This window comes from Epinephelus moara, chromosome 22 (assembly GCF_006386435.1).
Source record: "Epinephelus moara isolate mb chromosome 22, YSFRI_EMoa_1.0, whole genome shotgun sequence".
Taxonomy (NCBI): domain Eukaryota; kingdom Metazoa; phylum Chordata; class Actinopteri; order Perciformes; family Serranidae; genus Epinephelus; species Epinephelus moara.
Genome location: NC_065527.1, coordinates 26,755,224 through 26,779,374, shown reverse-complemented (window position 1 = coordinate 26,779,374; position 24,151 = coordinate 26,755,224). Strand labels below are relative to the sequence as shown.

The 24,151-nt window shown below is 40.2% G+C and overlaps 1 protein-coding gene across 1 annotated transcript in view; it reads left to right on the top strand.

The window, feature by feature from the left end:
- LOC126384525 (uncharacterized) overlaps window positions 1-23,922 on the top strand; it is a 30,520-nt gene extending 6,598 nt beyond the window's left edge. Inside the window, exons 2-10 of the mRNA XM_050035634.1 lie at window positions 1,102-1,163; window positions 1,561-1,581; window positions 1,932-2,204; window positions 3,171-3,258; window positions 4,167-4,393; window positions 6,104-6,391; window positions 7,404-7,582; window positions 19,864-19,956; window positions 22,357-23,922. Of these exons, the coding sequence (XP_049891591.1) occupies window positions 1,118-1,163; window positions 1,561-1,581; window positions 1,932-2,204; window positions 3,171-3,258; window positions 4,167-4,393; window positions 6,104-6,391; window positions 7,404-7,582; window positions 19,864-19,956; window positions 22,357-22,806 (1,665 nt within the window). The 5' untranslated portion in view covers window positions 1,102-1,117 and the 3' untranslated portion in view covers window positions 22,807-23,922. The remainder of the gene's footprint in view (window positions 1-1,101; window positions 1,164-1,560; window positions 1,582-1,931; window positions 2,205-3,170; window positions 3,259-4,166; window positions 4,394-6,103; window positions 6,392-7,403; window positions 7,583-19,863; window positions 19,957-22,356) is intronic.
- Window positions 23,923-24,151: the final 229 nt, after the last annotated feature.

Below are 24,151 nucleotides of genomic sequence, written 5' to 3'. Positions count from 1 at the left end.
ACCCGACGGGAGGGGTGAGCGAGTGAGCCCTGCAATCTAGAATTTGACCACTGATGTCACTGTTTTCAACCCATTTTACACACTGGCCCTTTAAGTGCTTTGAATGTCGCCTGTGGCAAATAGTCATTGTGTTTGCGTCTTGTTGTTGTTTTCCATGATCCATAGTTTCTGTTCTCTTGTGAAAGAGAAAGTGCTGAAAGAAGAGTTGTTAGTAGTGCTGTTTTCCATTCAAATCTCCTCTTCCCAGCTGTTTCCTTATGTCTCTCCCACTATATATATCCAGCTAATTATCCCACCTTAATAACTCTGTGCTATTGCTGCTTAGTCTAATCCAGTGCAGTAGTCGTGAAAGGTCAGAATCACCTCATGCCAGCTGGCTGCTGTCCATCACATCATCCCAATGGGATGACCATGTACTCTTGAATGCGTAATATCACTCCCACTCTCTCCTGTCCTCTCTAGCATACCCTCTCTTCCTTCACTGTTTCTCTTTTCTTCCTTTCTCTCTTTATCGCTTTTCTTCCGTCTTCATGTCTCTCTCTGGTTTGTGGTTATGTGTCGTGAGTGGAGAGCTGATTGACTCGTCAGACCGCAGGAGACACAACGTTCACAAAACAGCGCCATGTCTTTCACTCACACACTGTCTCTCTCTCTATCGCTCTCTGATTTGAAGACACTTCATCTATAAGACCTGGCTTAATAGTATATCTTACTTTACAGCAGCACTATAGATTTTCATGTCAAGCAATTTTGGCAGTGCTCTCCCTTAGGTATTTGAAGAGCTAATTTGCGAAATGCCATTTAGTGTAGCAGGGTGGTGCAGAGTAGGAGGGGGAGGGAATCTCTCTTCAGCTTGAGGACACAGATTGATGTTGGCATGTTTCTGCTTTGCAGAGGTGTTTTTCAATTAAATGCTGAACCACATTAGCCACACATCTTTACCTTAAGTGAGTTAACATATTTTCATGTCAAATAAAATTCCGTCTTGATATGATTATGGCAGACATCTCTTTGCAGAATGTTGTGATTTGATCCTTTGGAGCCATAAACATGCTATAAAAAGCTCTTTTTTAATTTGTTGTGTTTCTGTTTTTTTCCCAGAGACCGACCATTCAGGATGAAAGTAATCAGCGCTGCAGCTCTTGGCGCCCTGTTCTGCACCGGTAAGCACAAATATAATCAGTCACTTGGGAGTGGGTTTGGATAAATGAATGACTGAAACAGACTTCCTGCAAAGCTGAATTTGTTTTAAGCGAATGATTTGCGTAGATTTTTATGAGAACCACACCAAAGGAAGCTGTTAGAGTTATTTTGTGATATGTTTAATTTCCACTAATTTACTTGCCTTTTGTTCCTTATGAGAAAGTCAGATAGTATTTACATCCAGTCTTTTTTTAGCTGTCATTAAGTGAGGCATTTACATTTCAAAGACTTAATGCTTTTTTGGGAAGTGGTTTTTCAATTAAGAACAAAGGACCTATTTAAAGATCTTTGTACAAAACAGCAGACAACTAAAAAAAAGATACATTTTAAAATTAACTCCTTTCTTTTCTTTTTCAGTTGTGTCAGCATCTTTGAAAGGTAAAGTTGCACGCTTGTTCGGTTTTCAGTGCATGTCTAGTAGTGCTTTAAAAGAACTAACTACGGTAGCCCTGAGCATCAAAACACAACATTACAACATTTCAGAAAACAAAACAGCATTTCACAAATCACTAAACATTTCATGTTGTGGAGTTGTAATTATTTTGTTTTGGCTAATTTTATTTTTTGAAATGATATTTTTTGGGAAATATTTTGTTGTGTATCTGAAATGTTGTTGTGTTTTGACCCTCAGGGCCACTGTAATAAACAGATGAGGAAAGATACAGAGAAAGTATATAACAAATAGCAGGCTGCCTGTCCTATCTAATAAAACATCTTGTTTCAACCAGTCAAAGAGGAACACAGGACAGCCTTCTTTGGGGAGGACATTCACATCGACATCCTGCCTGGGAACGTTAGTGAGGTTGTGTTCAAACCCAGAACCAATCACTCTGCTGAGGTGGTTCTGCTGCGAGCAGGCCAGGTGGTGAGTCCACGGGGCCGTCTTACCACTCTGGGCCACCTGGTGGTGGAGGACGTGCAGGAGGAGGACGAGGGGGTGTATATCACCAGGAACATCAACCATCCCAACACAGCCAAGCACCTCAGCCTCATTGTCAGGGGTAAGCTGCTAGCTGCACAAAGATTGTTCAGTGTTAGAAAGTGTTTGCCAACTTGAGATTGTCTACCTTAAGTCACAGTTTTGGCAGTGGATAGTAAGATTTTTTGAGAACAACAGAAACTAAATATATACAATCTGGAACACTGGTCCTAATCTCTGCTGTGGAAAATACAGCATGCTAGTTGGTAAGCTACTTACCTAAACTAACAACTTTAAACATGCTGTATCAGTGTAGCTTATGTAATATTTAGGACACACGTAGGATTGCAAGAATGCTAAATATAGTGTCATACAATCAGAAAAAGATGTAACTATTTGCTGTATCACAAAAGACCATGTAAAATTGGCAGTGCCACACCTAACACATTTGGCATCCGAGTCCTGCACGTGCAAATTTCCTCCACTTCTTTTTTTTTTTGTACTGCGCCCCGGATGGCTTTTGCCTTTTCATTGTCTCTTACTCTAATGCTCTTCACATACACTCCACTCAACCATACCCATCAATGCTCTAGCCTGTTCTGACTTGGGTGATCACTCACTGATGAAGACATTAAGGTGAAGTGCATTGCAAGGACTAGAAGTGGTACCTCTACTACCGACTGACTATTAGAATTGGATCTTTGGATCATTTTTACTCTATGTTTGATTTTTTTAAATAAAAAAATATATATAGAAGACATAGGTGGTAGCCTACAAGAAGATCAGCCACTGGAAGCTGAACAAATCCTGTGTTGTTTAAAATCACAGAGCCTTATTTGTAGGCCTATAACACAAAAACTTCAGGATAGATAAAATTCCTTTAAGGTCTGAAGTAGATTAAGTTTAGGAATCATACATACAACCATAAAACTAATACCACAATTGACGTTCTGGTCAGTCACAGAATTGATTTGTATTCACTGACTTTCATTACATGTGTCACAAAGATCCTGCTTTGACCTTTATTTTCTCTGGTCTTGTCAATCAGACTGCGCTTTGGAGCAAGTGGTGAAGTACGGAGAAACTTACTACATCCATCTCAATCATGTGGAGGGCCCCATCACCCTGGAGTTCAGGTAAGGACGGTCAGTAAGAAGCACAACAGAAAAAGTACTCATATTCAACATGGAGGCATGGTTATTACAGATTTTGTAGTTGTTTTGATCTAAATCTCACAGCCAAGTCATCCTATATACATCATGTCATGTGTAGCATTGTAATGTAACTGTGTTTGTCTGTGTGGTACCTGTTAAATAGCTGGAGTTTGAGGTGCGTTCCTGGTAAATCTGCAAGGGTTTAGGACTGTCCCACTGTCAAATCATCAAGTGCATAAGGGTTCTTTGCAGGCAAATAAGCCACTCTTCCCATAAGTTAGTATTTCTGCAGACTTTGCCCAATCTCAGAACCCATCAGCTATCAGTCTGACGATGATAAGCCTCTTGGGGCAACAGCGTCATTTCAGCTTATCTCTATAAACAGATATCTGCATATGATTAAAAAAATAAAGCAAATGGAAAGCTAAATTGCCATGAGATGATAGCCAGTGGGTTCTGAAACCGCATTTCGGCCAATGCATTCCACCTCTTCTTCTCTCCACATGGACTGTTTACCTGCTGCTCAAACGGGTTTGGTCAATACTATTCAGACTACAAATGGACTACAAACAGAAACCAGATCACGTCTGATTCAGTAATTTTGGATTGAGTTTCTGCATTTGTTTATGTGTATCTGTTTATAGCATAAGAGAAGGGGACATACCCAATGTGACGTCCCTCACTGGTTTGCGGACTGCCGTTTTGAGGCTTCATGTTTGGCATTTTGGCTGTTGCCATCTTAGCTTTTGGAGCCAGAAGTGACCAGATTCAAACAATTAAGTCCATGAGGGTTCAAGGCATAGGCCTCAGGGTGGAGACTGGGATTGGGCCACCCTAATTGCTCATGTGTTACTTTAGGTAACATTTATTCTCTCATGTTCTATTCTAAGGCCTAGTCTGGTTCAGCCCAATCAGACTGAGATACATCATGCAACAGAGCCTCCACCTGTGATGCTGTATAACAAGACAGAAGTTCTGGCAGAAGAGTATGTGGGGCGTCTCAGCGTGTCAGAAAAACGGGTGACTCTGCACTCGGTCAGGATGACGGACGAGGGGAGCTTTACAGTGCTGGACCGTGAGGGCAAAATCAGGAGGAGGAACTGTCTGAATGTCAGAGGTGAGGAGAGATTTGTGCTTCACTGCATCCTCTTAGCTTTAATTGATTCATTTATCAAGCTCATGTGCATGTGTCGATATTCTGATGTCAAAGCTGGGGTAGGCAGAAATCTGGAAAAGGCAACAAAAAAAAACAGGAGAATCTGAAAAATACAGCCCTCCCCTCTCTGTCCTAAGCACCTCCCAGCAGACGGCCACGGGCATATGCACATGCTTCATACCGTAACTCAGTGTTTCCCATACATTGCTTTATTTGATTTTATTCATTGTAGGGTTGCACACAGTACATTCACCCAGCCCTTTTGCCCTCCCCCCCAGCACTGAGTGGTAGCCAGCAGCAGCACAGGGTCCAATCTGTGTAACGGCAACAACAGAGAGTTTGCTGATCCAGCAGGGAGTTTGGTTTAGTCCAGTACCTGGGGGCTGGGGTTTGCAATGGCTGGATTCGTGGTGCTGCGACCGCTGACTGGGGGTCTGTCTCCATAGCTGCCGCCTGCTCTCCTCCCAGAGAGGTGGTCTATAGCAGTGGGGAGTAAGGTGGAGGACACACCGTGAAGTTCTAGTTAACGCCAGCAACATAAATGTGAACTTAAAGTCACAGCCGTGAGCCTTTAGCTTCGGTTAGTGAAAGGCTTAACTATCAGCAACGTTCTCTCTCCGTCTCTGAAACGTTTCGGCGATTTTGAAAAGTGTTTTATTTTGTTTTTTCTTCGACTCTCTTCTTATCTGTTGATAAGTTCATCTTCCTTTTTTTTTGGGTTGCTTTGCAGTGTTGGTAGTTGTTGCTGGAATGGCAACTTTCTCCTGCAGGACTCTCCGTCGTAAAAATTAGGCTTTCACCAAAGCGAACATCCAAAAGGAATGCCCTCTCTCTGAAATGACCTGTGAGTGGCCAAAGTCTCCCGTCACTGGTTGGATTTTTTAAGCAAAGAGGAAGTGCAGAAGTCTAGTGTTCTCACAGTCCACTTGAATTACATTATGTTTAAAGTTTATTATGAGACTTTATCCAATGACGCCAAAATGAAGTGCTGCAGTCCTTGATATTAGCCTGCACAGATTCCACTAAGTGTTAGTAGTCTATAGCTTTGTCATCAAAATGCCACCAGCGTTTTGTCTTTTGTCTTTCTCACATTGCAAATTTTCATCTTGGCCTAGAGTCACTGTATGCATTATCTAATTCTAGAGTGTATTACCTTTAAAAAAAATCCTAATGCCTTAATCTCAGAAAAGGTCGTAAGCCTTTATTTAATGTATTTAAAATGAGGTTAACCTGCCTGCAGGGATACTGCCCTGCTGCACCAGTAAAGAATAGGATATAGATAAAAATATATCAAGAACACATTTACTTTAATGAAGGTTAGGGAACACAATATTACAACTGATGACTGAGATACAGTGGCTTCTGTGTGCTAAAACAGAAGTTGGCTTTAAATAAGACAGTCTACAGCTATGCTAGTGGCTCTTTGAAGCTGTCCTTTGACACAGTAGTGGTTTAAGCTAAATGCAAGGTTCAGTACAACCAACATGTGCGCATAAGTATGACAAATGCAAATAGTCTTTTGGCAATTAGACCCCATTGTGGTGTCAGATATATAAGGAGGGTGGTGACGGCTTCAATGAAAGGAAACCCAAGACATGGTAACATATGCACATTGCTAGGCTAGCTATATGCTGCACATCTTTTTATATTTCTCTCTTTGGTTCTCCACAGAGCACCAGAACTTCATCCACCTCTCCAACAGAGAAAATCTGAAGATGAAACTCTATGTGGACCATTCCAATCTTAACATCGTCTACAGGCCCAAATCAGATAATCAGGACCGGGTCGTCCTGAACCAGGGGGTCCTGGTGACACCGCTGGACCCTCAGCTGGAGGGCAGGTTGAGTGTGGAGGGATCAGAGCTCATCATGAAAAAGGTCCACCTGTCCGACATGGGCGTCTTCATTGTGACAGACCGGGCTGGGTTTCCTGTGGCTCATGTCTACTTAGAGGTTGATGGTAAGAGAAGAAGACATTTAAATGTTTAGCATACTGTATTTAGTTAGTTAGTTTGTAATAAAAATAAATAGCCTCTAATCAATTATACATTATGTTTATTGAAAGAATTTACATGATTAACTTCAGAGTAGTGCAACTGTAATAAAACATATAAATATATATTCTGTGTGTGTGTGTCCAGCAAAGCTTTTGTACATTCAGAGCCTTTCTGAAGTAAATGAGATCACGGGTGTCAGTGAAAAGAAACATCTCCTAAAATAGCACTCCATGGAGCAGAACCAGAGATATCATCTTTTAACTTTTGGCTCCACACCCTGCCAAAGGCTTTAATCAGCTTTAACTTGAACTTTGCAGCTGAGCTTTAGCATAGTCATAAATGGAAATAGTGAAACTGTGTCATGATAGCAATAACACACTGAAGAAGAAAATGCTGACACCTATCTGCTGTGTGACATAGATCTGTATCTATTTTTACCTGTGCCGTGGGAAAAAAAGATAAATACAAGAATAGAAATCCTTAAGATATAGCAGAGACAGGTTAACCCCAAATCAAAAATACATATTTTTCCTCTTACTTGTGGTGCTGTTTATGTCTAGATTATTTTGGTGTGAGTTGCTGAGTGTTGGCAATATCGGCCGTAGAGATGTCTGCCTTCTCTTGAATGGATGTCACTTGGCTTGTCGTGTCCAAAAAAGCACCACAAGCAAAGGTTGAACTGTCCCTTTGATTAAATGTGAATACCTCACTTCAGAATACCTACAAGCACTAGCCACAGTTCTGCTCAACATTTTAAGGTGGCAGCATCAGGCTGCCAATAAAAAAAAATAGAAACTGAAATTGCTATGTAACATTTTAATGCAAGTTAACACAGTAATTATTATAAGATTTAGTTCTATCATGAAACAGAGATGGAGGGTGGGTAACTACACATCAAGTCTGAAACAACATTTCTGCAGTCACAGAAGGGTTTTAATTTGAATCTGTGTTTGTTCTTGTTTGTCTCCCTCTCAGCCTACAGGCTGCCTCCCCTGACTGTAGCCATCCTCTCCCTGCTGAGCGTGATCGCCTTCATGCTGCTGGTGTGCCTGCTGTCCTGCCTCTATAGAGTGCACAAGAGGAACGAGAAGAACAAGAAGCTGATGCTCCTTGCTCAGCAGGCCGGAAAGGGAGACGGCGAGGCTTTCAGACAGGTAACATCCACCTAGTGCATTACCATCATCCTTTTTTCCTCTGTGATGGAGGAATGTTGTAGGGTCACTGCAACAGGAACATGAAAAGGCCCCAGAGGAATGAAGGGCCTGCAGGCAAAATAAGTAGTGCTTGTCATGTTGCAAGAGTGAAGTCCGTGTTTGTGTGTGTTTGTGTGCCTGTGTGTGTTGGCTGGGCGAGGATTTAAAGGTAGAGGAGGGTTCTGTTCCTGCTGTGGGAGTCAAGATGGTCAGCTGGTCCACTTCCTCCCCTACAGAGCTGGACCTGACACACACAGTTACAGCCAAATGAAAGACATCAACACGGCAGAGGACAACTCATGGAAACATAGCACTTCTAATACTGCTCACTGAGTCTCTTTTCTCTTCTCTCACACTTATGTGTTGTAGATGAACATGCCAGAGACACACGTATGTCTGCCATTATTAGGTGCTATTGTCAGTGATAGTCCTCCTGCTTAAGTCAGTGTAGATCACATTAAATAGAAGCAGCAACTAAATACCTGAAAAATAAGGTAAATATTTTTGCATGGAAGAAAGTCATGTATGTTATATTAAAATAAACCACTACAACTCTGACACTCTGGAAAGTATCCAAGTATTTTCATTTTATGCTACTTTATACTTCTCCTCCTCATCAATTCAGAGGCAAATATTATATTTTGTAAGGCACTACATTTATTTGATAACTTTAGTAAGTAGCTCCTTTCCAGATTCAGATTATGAATACAAATTATAATCAACGAAAAGATGTTATTGATTCTCAGGGAGAAAATCAAAAGCTACGCAGTAGAAATAAAACTTAATATATATGAAAAATTAAGCTGTCCCCACATTTACCAGTTGCAGTAGGGATGAACACAAATACTTCAATAACTATAATCCAACAATATAATGTACTCTGAAATGGGCTAATCTGCAAAATAAGTACTTTCACTTTTGGTACATTTTTAATGCTGACACTGTTGTTCTTTTACTTATTTAAAATGTTGAATGCAGGCCCTTTAGGCTACCTCTAATAGCGTATTACGCTGCACTTACACTGTGGTATTGCTACTTATATTTACTTAAAGGCACACTATACAGGATTTTCTTAGAATAACAACATGGAAGTGATCCCTGTCAATCATCACGGTGTTTCCCACAGAATTACTATGGCAGCTGTTTGTGCTTGTATCAGTCTGTGCCCTATTGTAAATTCTGAGGTTGTGTGAACACAGCACATGGATAATTCTCCTTTTTTGAGTTATAGGGTATGAACTGATCAGGTGTTGCAGTCAGAGCTGATCAGATCAGATTGATGGATAAGAGGAATAACTGTTTGTGAGTGAAAGCAAACTTTAGACCCAGTGCAATGAAGGTGAAGTTTCGCTGTCACCACACCTGCTGTTCTGCTGCTTTGTCTGTGCCCTCCAACTGTGAAACAAATAATAACGGAACGGCACATATATTCCAAAAGCACGCCTAATGAACGTTCCAGATCCAAAAAATGGAAATCTAAAAGTGGGGGCAGATGTTTTAATTATGGCGGCCTGCTACAAATATATGAAAATGTGGGAAAACCATCATCACTGACGACCATTACTGTGGTGTTGCAGTGTCTGCATCTGTAGAGCACCTGCCCTCCGCATGTATTTTTTCTCTTTTTTCCTCTTATTTGGTGTGTTTGGGATATGTATCTAATATTTGGGTAATGGTGTGTAGCTTCCAGCCAATCTGTAAAAACGCAGTGACCAGGTTAGACCGCTGTCTCCATCTCTCGTCTCTGCTCTGTGGATGCATGCAGCAGGTCTGTGTGTCTGTTTAGAAGAAGGCAGTTTGGGCTACACACAGAGCAGAGAAGCCAGGTGGACAGAATGAAACACGCGCTTCAGCCGTAATCACAGAAAAAACAGCTGTGTGCAGAGGTGTTGGTGTGTTTATTTGAGCAACACAACACAACCACTGTAAAACAATCAGAATTTAACGTTTATTTCTCTAATTCACTGCTTTGTTCTTGTGAACGCCGCTCCCTCTCGCTTGACCTTCGCTGCTCTTTCATCCTCATTTAGCCGAGGAGGAGGAGCCAGGTTTGAATGTTGTGTTAACAAACAGTCAGCGACAAATCCTGCATAGTATGCCTTTCAGTAAAAGACCCTCCTCCACCACTGGTGACTAACTTTGTGTTGGAGACATAAGCCTGACACATACTCCATATAAGTCTGCAATTGTTGAAGCTTTGAGCTACACAAAGCCATTTTCACACATTTAGTATTCTAACATGTCACATTTTTCATTTTTAATGAAGTACAAGCACAAGTTACAGTCTCCAGCCCGGCAGCGAGGGGTGCTTTCACAGGCAATAACAAGATTTTGGCACCAGATATTTTTGTACATAAAATTGCAGTGCGTCTTTGCACAGCTCATGGGTAGTTGTCAAACGAATATGCTTCTCATTAATTTTTGTAATACAAATCACTCAATGTTTCTAGAATATAGAGCACCCTGTGTTGTCACACAAAGACTCAGTTTATTGTACTCATGATTTATTGTAATGCTGAGCCAGTTTTTAGAGTGGGGGGGTCTTTTTTTAATGGTTGATTTACTACAAAAAGCCTTTTGAGGTGCCGTCATTACCGTGTTTCTTATTCTTTAGATGTCAGTTTTTAATAAAACTCTCCAATTAGGAATTCATTGTGAGGGCCCTCAAAGGTTGTTCTGAACGAAAAAGAAAACCAGTGATTGTTTTCCAATCTGCATTTTCAAATCTTTGCTCTACCTTCTCTTCACTTGCTCAATACTGGTTGATTAACTGACTGATTGGATGATTTAAAGGAGTTGACAGTTAACCCCTCTGTCACCAAAACCCTTCGCTCTGATTCCCCAGTTGAGGATTAGCTAACCAACTCAATTTATGGACCAATTAAAAACTCATTACAAATAGATGACTCACCTGTAACCTTCGACTCAGAAATTGATCGCTCCACAGAGGGACAGTGGTTCAATACAAGCATCTAATGGTGAAAAAAATATGTCCAGATCAATTGCACAGGGCTTTAATAAACACACTGAATACCTCATGTACCAGATTTAAAAATATCTTGTATTGTGTACCACTAAAGATCACTTTGATGCAACTAAAAACAGGTGGGACTGATTTATTTTATATTTCTTTAATCTGAAAAAAAGTCAGACAAACGAAATGATCTTTATATTGCTTTTGCTAAACTAATAATCAGAGCATTGTTTTCCCGAATGAATGATGCACCAAATTACCGGTTCCTTTAAAATAGTTGAAAGATAACCCCCTTTCTCTCTCCAGCATCCATAGTAAACGATCGTTAAAACAGATTTAATTTATGGTTCAATTAAAAACCCACTGCAGACAGATGACTCACTCATTGTAAACAACCCGAAGACTGATTGCACGGCGGAGGCATCAAGATAAAGTGTTTAGATAATATGTCATCTTACTAACTCGGAACTGTGAAGCTGCATTTCAATTCAGAGTTGTGCTGAGATACAGAATTATAAATGTTTTACAATCTACAGATTAAAACGTGCATATAACCAGTTAAAATCCAGCTCTCTTGGAAAATATATATATAACAGATATAAAGCAGTCAGTTTTTCAAATGATAACTTTTTATTTCCAAAGTCACTTTACACTATTGACTGAATGCGACAAGTAAGTGCTCAGGCAGATTTTGTCTTTTAACATCAAGTCTAGTGGAGGTTCAGTTCTCTACTCATGTTTCTGTTATATTAATCATGGTAACTGGTCACATTGTGCTGGTGTTTGTGTTTTATTATGTGTTCATAAATGTCATAACAGAAGTTGTCTGAGCAACCCTGTCTCCTAGAAATGACGTTTGTATGTTAGTAAACTGCTTTCTGAATCACGCTAATGTGGAAACATAATTGCTGATAAATTATTGATTGATGGCCACTTCCTTCTGAAGCCTACGCGGTACGTTTCAGGAGGAAGCCTACAGCAATGTGGCTTGGGAGGACAGTGGGCGTACAAGGTGCAGGACCTTGGCTTAAGGCACTTTGGTTAAGGTTAGACAGTTAATGATTTTAGTGAAATATTAATCAAAAAGGGAATTAAAAATAATTCTGTCACTTAGAGTGGATAGTTTATTGCAACATCGCCTATCTTGGTTGAAAACAACCATTGTTGGTGAACATTTTGCTGATATGTTCACTATCAATTTTTGCGACTTGCCAGTTACATTAATTAGCAACATTTTCTCTTTGGAAAACCTAATTTGCTTGGCATTACGCTTCCTTTGAAATGTCTTTGGTGTTTCAAATTAGTTGTTTTCATGAATTCTCTTATTAGATATATAAATGTGATTTCTAGGAGACATGGCTGGTCTGAGTGTGGCCGTATTATTATTGTTATGAACAATAACCTGCATCATTACTCTTGCAGTTTTTCTTACCATAGAAACATCAAGCTGTTGTACTGCTGCAACACACTGTAGGCTGTAGCTGTAAGCTAGTTAATGCCATTGCTGACTTTTCTCCAAAGATCTTACTTTTCTAAACTGTTATTTGTGGTGTTTGTGGTGTTGTCAGGTCATATGACCTTCTCTTACCAGAAATTTAAAGTAAGCTATTTGAACCAATCAGGACAACGACTTTTGAGTTGAGTTTTACAAAGCTAACAGTAAGTGGCCAACAGTTAAGACAAAATCTAAAACTGAACAAATGAAAAAAAATGGACAGGTGCATCAGGTCAAAACCTATTAATTGTTATTGTTAGTTTTTCAACAACTGAATATTTGTGTGTGATGTTACATTAATGTTACTATGTTTGTCTCTGTTCTCTCTTTTCTCTGTCACTGTATGTGTGTTGCAATGTATCTGTAATTTCCTTTTGATTATCTATTGCGTTACAGACACACAGGATACAGCTGACACTCTGCCATTAGACACATATTTCTTTTTCTCAGAGTTGCCATTTTGAGTTTGCTGCAAAACGTAACACCTAGGAACCAGCTGGATTTGTAAGATAAATGCTGGCAGATTACCACAATAGGCTACATTTAAGCGTTATTATTATCTTTTTTAATTTAAAGGGGCAGTTCACCCACAAATATTTGTCCTCTTACTTGTAGTGCTATAGCCTAAATCAATCTAGATTATTTTGGTGTGAGATGTTGAGTGTTCTTCCTACAGTAACTGCTCACAACACGCTCTGTGGTTTATTTTGAGTAAGTGGAAGTGGGTCATTATTTCTGGAAAGTAAATGCTTTTTTTGGGCGCCATCCAGCTCCATTATTTTGGAGAGAAGGCAGACAGTTCTACGGCTGATATCCGGACACTCAACAACTTACACCAAAACAATCTCGACTAATAAGTAGCTCTACAGGTAAAAGGAAAAATATGTATTTTTGATTTTGTGGTGAACTGTCCCTTTAACTTCCATCCAACAGTATACCTTGTGTCTATGTATGTTTGTTTGTATTTGTTTTTAATGTCACATTTAATATGTTTATGATGGTTTAATGATGTGCATCTTGGTTCAGTTTCACAAGTACTGAGAGAAAACACAGCTGTGGAAATGAGGCCTTAATGCTCACAGCTGAATGTCTCTGACTGGCAGCCCAGCTAACGCTGTTGCCTTTGCATTGCATTTCTCCCTCTTACTTTAAGGAGCCTCAAACGGAGCCTCTTCTTGGTGAGAGAAATGTGTTCTGGCCTCTTTTTTCTGCTCTCCTTTGGTGTCTAGAGAAATGTACTTTGCTCGTTTGGCAAGCAAGTTCCTTGATCAACATGCTGTTGTGTGAGAAGATTATTGGTGACAGTTTCAGAAATGTGTGTTCAGTATTTTGTAAGTTGTGGGGCTTTTGAAATTATACAAATTCATTAACGAAATGGAGCACTAGCACACTAAATAAATCCTGGACACTGAAGAGAAACTGCTATCAATCCTAATGAACAGGCAGAAGTTGATCAAAGAGCTAATTTGACAAAAAGTCAATGAATTACCTTAAGTGGATCTGGCACCACAACTTGGGACAAGCTGTCTCTGCGATCCTTACAGACTTTTCAATATTCAAGGACTGAGCTGAGCACAAGTATCCCTTTTTATGTAGATTATTTAATATATATTTGTGTATGTGTCTTTCATGTTAACAATGCAGGACGAGAGACCAATGGCAGCCCAGAAATCAATCAAAAAATACATGGCAGTAGTGCATGTGTTTTGCAGTTAATGCGCTAAAACATAATTAACACCAGGGTCTGAAGAAAAAAGAAAGAAAAAATAAAATAAATATTAAAACCCATTTTCGGAAATACTCTGGTTTGCTCTCTTAAATGATTAGTGTGTAAGATTTAGGGGGATTCAGTGGCATCTAGTGGTGAGGAATGCACATTGCAGCCAGCTGAAACTTAGAACATTTAGGATTCCTTCAGTGTTAAGGAGGTTTTTACCAGGAGCTGAAGTATTCACAGAGGTCTCCTCCTCTCTGAAACAAACAGGCCAGGTGACTTAAAACAGTAGGCCTAATACAGCTGAATAAAGCAGTTTTATGTTTAAAAAAAATGTGTTTTTCAAATGCTCACATTGCAGAGGGGCTGCTTACTATGGCTGCCGATACGAAAATATGAAAACGCAGGGAAAACACACAAAATCCTGAGCCTGTTTTTTATTTTTTTGTCTGTTCTGGGCTACCGTAGGAAATTGGTGTATACTGTAGGCAAGGACCTGCTCTATATACTTAGATATAAACGGCTCATTCTGAGGTAACAATAACACAATTCTTATTTTTAGGTGATTATACATATAAGGAAAGCATACTTATTATATTATATTCCATTTTTACTTAGATGTCCCCTAAATCTTACACACTGGACCTTTATTGGGGGTTAGATGTAAAGATCAATATCAATGGTTAAGAGTAGAGGCCAGTTCTGTCAGTCCCTAATTCTATAAACTGTGCTGGTTTGACAAGCTCGGTCAAACATGTGATCTGTCTTCCAGGATTTTAGATACAGTTTTGACCCAGGTCGGGGTGCACACTGCAAAAATGTCCATTATAAAAAGTAATTCAATTAAATATTGACTCCAAAAAATCTTATTTTTCTGAAACAATTGAAAATGTGCTTGGCTTCAGGTCAGTTTGTGAAACAAGAGAAGGGAGCCCAGAGGTTTTCACTTGCTTTCAGAAAATGAGATTTTAAACTTAAGTATAGAGACTAAATGACTTGTTGAAAGGGTTTAGACCTCCTCTATATTACTGATGACATTAGAGGAACTCACACAAATGTCATGTGTGCCACCCATGCCTCAGCTTTGGCTTTCTCGCTTTTCTCCCTTGTTTCTTTCTTTCCTTTTTCTCTCAGCTGATTAACGGCTCAGACGTTACCTGCAGCTCCTCATAAACAATCTAGTTCTGATAAGTGCTGTCCTGTAGCTTCACTGCTGTATTTAACATACAGTATGTGGTGATTGAGCGAGCTTTAGTGACGCGCACACACATGCACATATTTCTAACTTGGGTGTTGTTTTATTGTGTGGGGTGAATTAAAAGGTATATATCCGATGTGTATGTGTGGGTATCTGTGTGGTGTTAAGGGCAGTAGTGATTAACCTGTATGAGTCGGCTTTACTAAACCTTTCATGAGGTACAGTAGTTTTATTCTTTTGGAGAATTATTACTGCATAATCAACTACTTGCCCAGATGTGTTTGTGTTGCTGTCAGTGTCTGTCTGTGTTTGTCTAGTTTCTGTGCATTAGATGTCATGTGCTCATATTTGAGTTTTCAAGTGATGCAAAGCAAAAGATTAATATGTGACATGACATTGAGACACTTCCCCTGGGACCTGCTGTTTTTAGATTTATTCCCAAATGTCACTAGTCACCAGAGACACAATTAGTTACATTTTAGTGACTAATCATCATTCTTCAAGTTATTTGTTGCTTTAAGTTAAAGGTATTACTCAACATTAGGAGTCTGGATTGCCTGCACATGGCTCTCACCGCTAATGTCACAAGCATACATGGAGATGGCTAGCAGTGCTTATGGCACTATAAGAGCTAACATTGGGTGCATTTGGAAAAACTCACTCCCAGTGCCAGAGTGCACTCTAGCACAAATTGGACTGTTTATACATTTAGAGTGCTGTTGGAATATAAAGTTTGTTTATTCAGAACACCACAGTTTCCAAGCATCAGAGTGTACACTGGACTCTGGGAGTCAATGTGTGATTAACTTCACAGTGTAGTTCATTAATTCATGTAGACATAGAGCGCTCTGTTTCTTTGAACAACAGTGCTCTCACTTTAGAGTAGAGCGTCAGATTGGATTTACGAATGCACCCATAGTTAACCTTGGTGGGTTCCACAATGACGCTGTCCTGCCACTGTCGGTTGGGACGGTGCTATCAGCAGGAACCACTGTATGAGCACAATGCAATGTGGCAGCGATTAGCAAGCCAGTGAGACATGAAGGGAAGGACATGCACTAATCTCTATAAAGTGATATCTTCATTGTGTGCAGAATTTGTAGGCAACAGGACAAGATTTTGGTATTGGAAGAGCTCTGGTTTCCATTTGTAGTCTGTTTGTAGTCCAAGTAGTATTAACCAATCGTGTTTGAATGACAGGCTAAGGGGTTAATGGAGAGGAAGAACACATTAGCTGAAATGCAATCTCAGAACCTATCAGCAATTGTCCGATGATGATTTAGCTTTATATTAGCTAGTTGAAAAATGTATCTGCAATCATATGCAGATATCTGTTTACAGAGGTTAGAGATTAGTCAAAATGAAAAGAGCCGCTGCCCCCAGAGGCTTATTGTCAAGCTTCCTATAGCCGATGGGTTGTGACCTGGCCCAGCTACCAAAGCAAAGAACACAGAAGCTCGGATTACAACACACACACACAGAGCCTGACTTTATTTTGTTCTGAGGACGTCATTACTCCCCAATATCTTAACATAACAGATGCTTGTTTGCTGACATATTAATGTTTAAAATGTTATTATATAGAACCTTTGATGAATCACCAAAGGCTTTCATCTCGATGGAAACATAAATGTCTGTACCAAATTATATAGTTATGGAGACATTTTTGCCAAAATGACAAATTTGAACTTCATGGAGTTGCTACAGGCAAAATTAATCCATTGTGTTGATGTGGAGATATTTCACTGGATAGGTAAGAACTCTGAGCTGCTGGTGGCGCTAGAGGAAAAGTCAGGGGATCATTAAAGTCATCCTCTTGAGACCGTAAATCTCTGTTTGGAATTTCATTTGTTGAAAATGTACAATAGGCCAACACTTTTTAGTCATTAGCTTTTCAGTACTCACATTTAGTTGTTATTTAACACAACAGACCATTATGTAATGATTTTATTTTTTCCTTTCACTATTTTACTATAACTAGGGGTTAATAAATAGTGACACATAGTATTTTAATAAAATCTAATTTGTATTCCACACCAAGGTAAGTGGTAGTTTTGATATAACAAAATATATAAATAAAAATAACATTTAAAGAAGATTAAATATCATCATAAATAAGTGTTATTGAACACTGTACAATAAATTTGAAATCAGCAGGTCACACACCTCATATATGTCTCATTCACTGTATGTGTACATGTATTGTTTGGGCGTGTATTCGTGTGTATTTTTGTGTGTTTGTGTGACATAATAATGTGTGTGTGTGTGTGTGTGTGTGTGTGTGTGTGTGTGTGTAAATGCGTATAATTGCCTTTAAATTTTAATGTGCATATGGGGACTTGTATTGAGTGTATGAACAGTGGAGGTTGAGACGACAGCAGTCGTCCTTGACGTAGGTCACTCTGACATGTTATGGATTTCCACATGGATCTGAGAACACAGATAACATGTGTGAGAGGTTGTCAGCGACCTTTCGGGACTCAACCCAAGAGACCGACATGAAACTCAAATCAATCATACCCTTTCTCCTCATTCCCTCTGTCCCTCTCTCTTTCTCCATGCTCTCTACTTCACTGGTTTTTCCATCCTACTTATTTTCTTATGTTTATCTTACTTTCCATCCCCCTCTCCATTACTAGCCCCTCTTTTCTCTGTGTATTATCTGTCTTGCTCCTTATCTATTTTATTTCCTCTACCTCTCTCATTCATTCACTTTAAGTCTCTAGTGTTTCACTTTAAGACTTTTATCGCACTTACACTCTCTGTCTCTCAATTTCCGCTTATTACTCTTCACTCTTACATCTCTTGCCACCCTCTCTTCCTCTTACTTTCCCTCTTGCTTTCTCATCTGATTGGTACCATCTTTCCCCAACCAATAGATGATCCAATCTAATGCTTCCTGCTAACTCACAAGGATTGGAAAAAAACAGCTTACAATTCAATTTATAGAGCAGCTACACACCTGCATTTTTTCACTTTCAGGATAGCAGGAGAGTTCTGCCAGCTGAGGTGGTGGTTTCTGTGCCGAGTCTCCCCACCTGGGGAGAACATGTCGCCCTGTCTCCACAGTATACCCCACCTGTCACCCAATGGCAGCTGGCACAGGGCTGCCCATAAAGGGGGTATACAGGAAAGCTTTCTGGGCCCCATGAAGGCCAGCAATAACCATTTTTAGACATGAGTAATGATGACCAAATTTAATTTCGAATCAAAATATTCACAATTACTTAAAACAACAGACATGGTTGCTTTAGTAAAATGTAGCCTGCTTCATAATCAAAACCCCCTCTTCTGAAAATGGTATGAGTGGAGATGGTAGGAGAGAGAGAGCACAGGCATGCATTGATATATATGTAAAGCAGATTTAGGGAGGGCTCATTCACTGGACTTTTTCAAGGGCCCACCCATCTCTATGGGCAGGCCTGAATGGGATTGGCCTCAGCCCTAAGAAAAATGAAAACATGACATACTAAAGTATTAGCATGGAGCACCAGGCTAAATGATCTACCAAGGACATACAGGATCTGGTGTCTACAGCTTGGCCAGGCTGACTAAAGGCCAGTTCCTCCTCCTATTTGAGTGTTAAAGGGACACTTCACCTCAAAATCATAAATATATATTTGTCCTCTTACCTGTAGTGCTATTTATCAATCTAGATTGTTTTGGTTGCAGAGTGTTGGAGATATTGGCTGTAGAGATGCATGCATTCTCTTCAATATAATCAGTCTGTGGTGCTGATAGCACCAAAAAAAAAAAGTATATTTGAAAAAATTAAAAGCAATGTATCAGATAATCCACAGACCTTGTTGCGAGCAGTTTCATGTAGCAACTATTTTCTGTCTACCGAGCCACACCTGCCAACTGTGTCATCTACTGCTAGCTCACCTAGCATCTCTGAGCTAACTAACTTTACAGCTCAGCTGAGGAGGTCACCATTAGTGTTTACATCTCATGCTGTCACAAGCAGGAGCCTCTTATACATGAGTAAATACTCTCTTCTTCCTGCCTTGTGATTGGTGGGTGTAGTTCGGCAGACAGAAAATAGTTCCTACATAAAACTGCTCACAACAAGATCTGTGGATTATCTTGAGTAACCGGGTCATGATTTCTGGAAAGAGACATTGCTGTAGAGTTTTTCAAATGTTTTTTTTTGTTGGCACTTTGAGCACCACAAGTCATCCAGTTCCATTATATCAGAGAGAAGGCAGACATCTCGATGACCAATATCTCCAACACTCTGCAACTCACACCAAAATATTCTAGATTGATAAATAGTACTACAGGTAAGAGGAAGAATATGTATTTTTGATATGTGTGTGAATATCCATTTAACCACTTCCTCTCCAGCTACCTCATGCTATCTTTTACTGTCATTTTCCCAAACCCATCTTTATTCTTGCTCTACCTCTTTTTCCGTTTATCCATCTCAGTCTTCCCTCCTCTCTTCTTCTGTTTTACCCTTCTAACCAAGTGCACCTTTCCACCATCTATCTTTTGCCTTCCCTCAAGCGGTCTTTCTTGCAGTTGAATGGAACCAACATTTCCGAAAGATCACATCCTCTTCGGCTCTGTTTCCTCTCAACCTCCAGCCTCACCATGAGGACAAATAAAGCAGTCTCTCAGTCATGTCACACAAGCTTCCTCTTCAATATCTTATATATGTATTTAAAAGCTTTCTGTGCAGTAACGTGTGCTCTGTGTGTGTGTGTGTGTGTATATGTCCTCTCTTGCAGTGTCCATGTACATGTATATTTGATGACTTGTTGTGTGCAAAAGCTCAGCTGCTGGGACGTTACATTGTTGTGGCCACATTTTAACATGTCTCCTGTGTGTTTGTGTGTGTGCGTGGGGGGGTCTGCAGGTGGTCCATGAGGCTTACACCAGGTTTACTGAGGAATCTTTGATGCAGTCTGTGTGTGAGAAGCCATCAGAGAGCACAGAGGTCACCATAAAGGTCAGTGGTGGAACCAAGAAACTGTTTTTACTCACAGAGAGGCATGAAATGACATTCATATATGTTATCAACATATTGAAACAAGTATGGGAATAAAAATGATAGCTAATTGTCAAAATGCCACCTGATGACAAAGGCAGCAAAATCTGCATGAGTTTTACTTCAACACAGATCAGTCAAGAACCCAAATTTTAACTGTTCATCACTGTATGAGATTGTTTGGTCTCAGAGTGGAAATCAGGCTAATAGGTCAACAAAACAAGCAGGGTTTTTAGGTTGCGTGACTATTTTGATAACGTACAGGAGACAAGAATCGTTCCAGCAATAATAAAAGTCTTGATCTGGATTAAAGTCTTTAACCTGATTACGAAACACCTTTATACCATCATGGAAGTTTTACATTGATGAAAACAACAGATTAAAAAACAGAGATCATTAACCCTGTGTTTTAGATTGCTTAGCAAAAACTACCTCCTGCCAAGTGTAATTAATAGGCGATCAACCTTCGACTCTACATTCAGTAGTGGAACAGATTAGATTAAACTTTATAGGAAGGAGCTTTTGTGAAACTGAAAAAAAAGAAAGTAAAGTGGTCAAGGTTCAGGGAGTTCTTTGAGCTGTTTGATTAGAGCTTCTGTAGGTATCATGTGCACTCTGACATGAAAGATCAGAATGAATCTGCAGCTTTTCCAGATTTGTTGATTTGAATTTCAAACATTATCTAAGCATCTAGGCTATTATTGGACTAGACTTTATTTGTTTTACATATTTTAGCAGGTTTTAAATGACCATTCTGTCTTAATGATGAAATGTGGTCTCTCTATGAAATTGAGAAGTCAGGTGTATCCTCTCATTTATAACCTACATTTTACAGTCAGTATGTATGTATATAATATTCTATGTTTATTCATTATAATATAGAATAATGCACATATAATTGCCATATTTTTACATAATTTATATAATACACATATTTTTATATATCTGAACATTTTACATAGTAGTGATAAATATTGTAGTAGAGGTAAAAAAAAAAATTCATTCTGTCTTATAATTCTCTACGTTGTACATCAGAGCGACTGTATGGTATCACAATTCTAGGGCTGTACCTGACTCAGAATTCTGTCAGTCGAATCAGATTTGGCAGTTTAATACGCATATTTGGCAATTTGTTTTTTTGTTTTTTTGTTTTTGTCATACAAAGTTTAAAGGTTAACCAGGGCTCAGCGGGACAACGACTGCTCAACTTGAAGCAATCTCAGTCAACTGAGGGTCTCTGACTGACTATTCAGATGACTTGTGAGGGGCAGCCTGCACAATGCCCCCGTGGGGGTCAATCAAGTATTTCTGATTTCTGTTATCATGTGAAAAATCCTTAACATTACAAATGGGCTACAAACGTCTGGGTGAAAGTCCTGTGTTTGTCTGACCCATCCACCACCCCTCTCTGCTACCCTACTCCTACTTTCTCTGTCTCTATACTCAGTATTGCCACAGATGGCTTTACATTGGAGTTAGTTGAAAGCCCAGTACATCTTATACAGATGCTAAAAGGGTTCCTTGTGCATCAGAATCACATGCCGATGGTCCCTGACCAAGCTGCCTCAGGTCCAGGTATTCAGAATAGGTATTCAAATATTTAGATTAGTATGGAATAAATCAATAAGATTAAATAGAACAAAGTATGTAGGAGTGGCACTAAAGGAAGAAATAAAAAGGAAAACTAAAATGATGTTTACAAGGAAGACACACTGTTACATATATAAGCATAGAAAATGTGTAAAATGTGTGCAGTATCAATGTATTATGTGAGTTATAGCACAAAAGAGTTTAAAATGAGGCTAGTGCAAAGGTGATGGTGTGGTAATGTGCAAAAGAAGATCAGCACAACAGAATAGTTCCATAAAAGATTCACAGATGCGGTGCATCTTGTCTCCATGTAACAAGTAAAATAAGATGTGTTGCATACATGGCAGTGGAAGATAAATATAAATATGGTCCCAGAAACATGTGCATGAATTATTCAAGTTGTTTTTTTTTTTTCCTGACCTCAATTTTTACCTCTTTTCCTGCCCTTCCTCCATTCTACACCACTTCCATCTCTTCCTCTCTGTTGGGGGAGTCTGTTTTTTAATTGTCTTGTCCCATCCCTCTGTTTTTTTGTGGCTCCCCTCACTTTCCGCCTCCTTTTTGTGCTTTTCCTGCCCCTTTTTTATTATTGTCTTCTTTGTACCTCCTCTTCTATCACCTTATTTCTTCCTTGACCTTTTCTTTCTCACATTCTTGCTTTTCATGATCTCATATTCCATGTGCCTTTCATCTCCTTTGCCCCTCACCCCTCCCCCTGTCATATCACCTTTCATCCCTCCCCTCCTGTGCTCCCACCGTCTTTCTCTATAGGGCCTTGAGGTCTCCAAACCAGGTCGCTACCATACTCTCTCCTCAGACAATTTCCTGGAGATGAGCGACTCTGGGGTGGAGTTCACTAGCTCTGGCCTTCCACTGGACAGCGACACTGATGCTGCGATGACCTACGCCTCCCACAAGCCCCTCCTGAATGCCGTCTCTCCTACAGCCGTGACTGAAGAAGTTCACTCCGACAGCCAGGAGGCCACAGCGGTTCCCCAAGGCGACCTCAGTGCCAGCCGGACCCCTGACTCCGCCATGAGCACCAGCCCTGCCTCTAATCCTCGCTCACTTGCAGCCGCCACCCCTGACGGCAGCCTGCATGGTGCTGCATCGCCAGGAGCGGCCTCCAGGGGCACCGCTGGGTCAGATTCAGCCAAGACAGAGGGAGGGGCTCAGAGTGAGGAAGCTGGGCAGACGGAGGAATCAGCTCTGAGCACCTGAGCGGATCCACCAGGGTGTATTTTTTTTTAGCTCACGGTCCTAATACAGTAATGACATCCACAACAATCTGGCTCTGTTGATCATATCAAAACACCACCAAGTCCTTCATTGAAACAACATCACAGACAAAATACTCATGCTTGGAATCAGATGTCAGTTTGCCTAAAAGAGAATAATAAAACGGCAGTTACACAAAATGCACAATACAACATTTAATGCACTGAGCACTGGAAAAATTAGATGCAAAAGAGAAACCCCAAGCTGTATCAAAAGAACAAAGCCAAATCTGTGCATATGGAAAATGCATGCATTTAAATGAAACATTAAAGTAGATATTATAGTTCAGCTCTACAGGAAAATGCTGACATTAGAGTAGACTGACTGCATGCGAGCTTCAATGGGCCGAGGACACACAGGCTCAAAAAGAAGTTACAGTAATGTGAAAAGGGTAAAACACTCTCAGCACTTTCAGGAAAACACTGAAATGGGATCAAATAATTTCACCTCCTGCCGAAAGGTTGTCAAAAAAAATAAAAAAAATAAATTAAAAAAATTGGGAGTTTGACAGTTTTGATAGGTGGAGTCAGCACGGCTCCAACGAACCAGACTTTATTTTCTAAGACCAAGGCTACTAACAACAACAGCAAAGAGCGTCTCCTGAACTGAGGCGAATCACAGTGTGTTGCGTCTGACAGCACTTTTGTCTGCTCTCACGGCATCAGACAAGCACCATGATGATTGCATTTCATCCCACCCTATATGCAGACTCTATTATTAACAATATAAGTGTGTCAGAAAGTGTCTCCGCCTCTCAGACAGAAGTGCTTGTCTCAGCACTCGTTCACCGATATCCTTTCTGAAAAGCCTGCAAACTGAAACAAGCCCTGTAGACTGAATACCACCACTCCTATGTGAACGCTGGTGGTTGTTTTCCTTTCTCTCATATCTTTGCTGTCAAATGTGCCACATTTGAAGGTGTCATCTGAAGAAACCTGTCGAAATGTCCACCTCATCTCACTCACGCTAATGATGAATTCCGCAGAAAACACCCACAAGAACGACAGTTTACTGTAGAAACTGTCCTCATCTGTTTTGATCCCCCCCCCCCCCCCCCCCCCCCCCCCCCCCCCCCCCCCGCGGCNCACCCCCACCCCCCCCACCCCACTGGAGTTGACACGAACCCTGTCAGAGCAAAATGAAATTAGGAGAACACTGCGCAACACTTCTGGGACTTTTGGAACAGCTCCCGAGAACATAATTGGTCTCTTTGCAGGAGGACCGAGTCACGGACACCGTAGAGTGAGAAGTGGTGATAAAAGAGACGACAAAGATGGAACAGGGTACT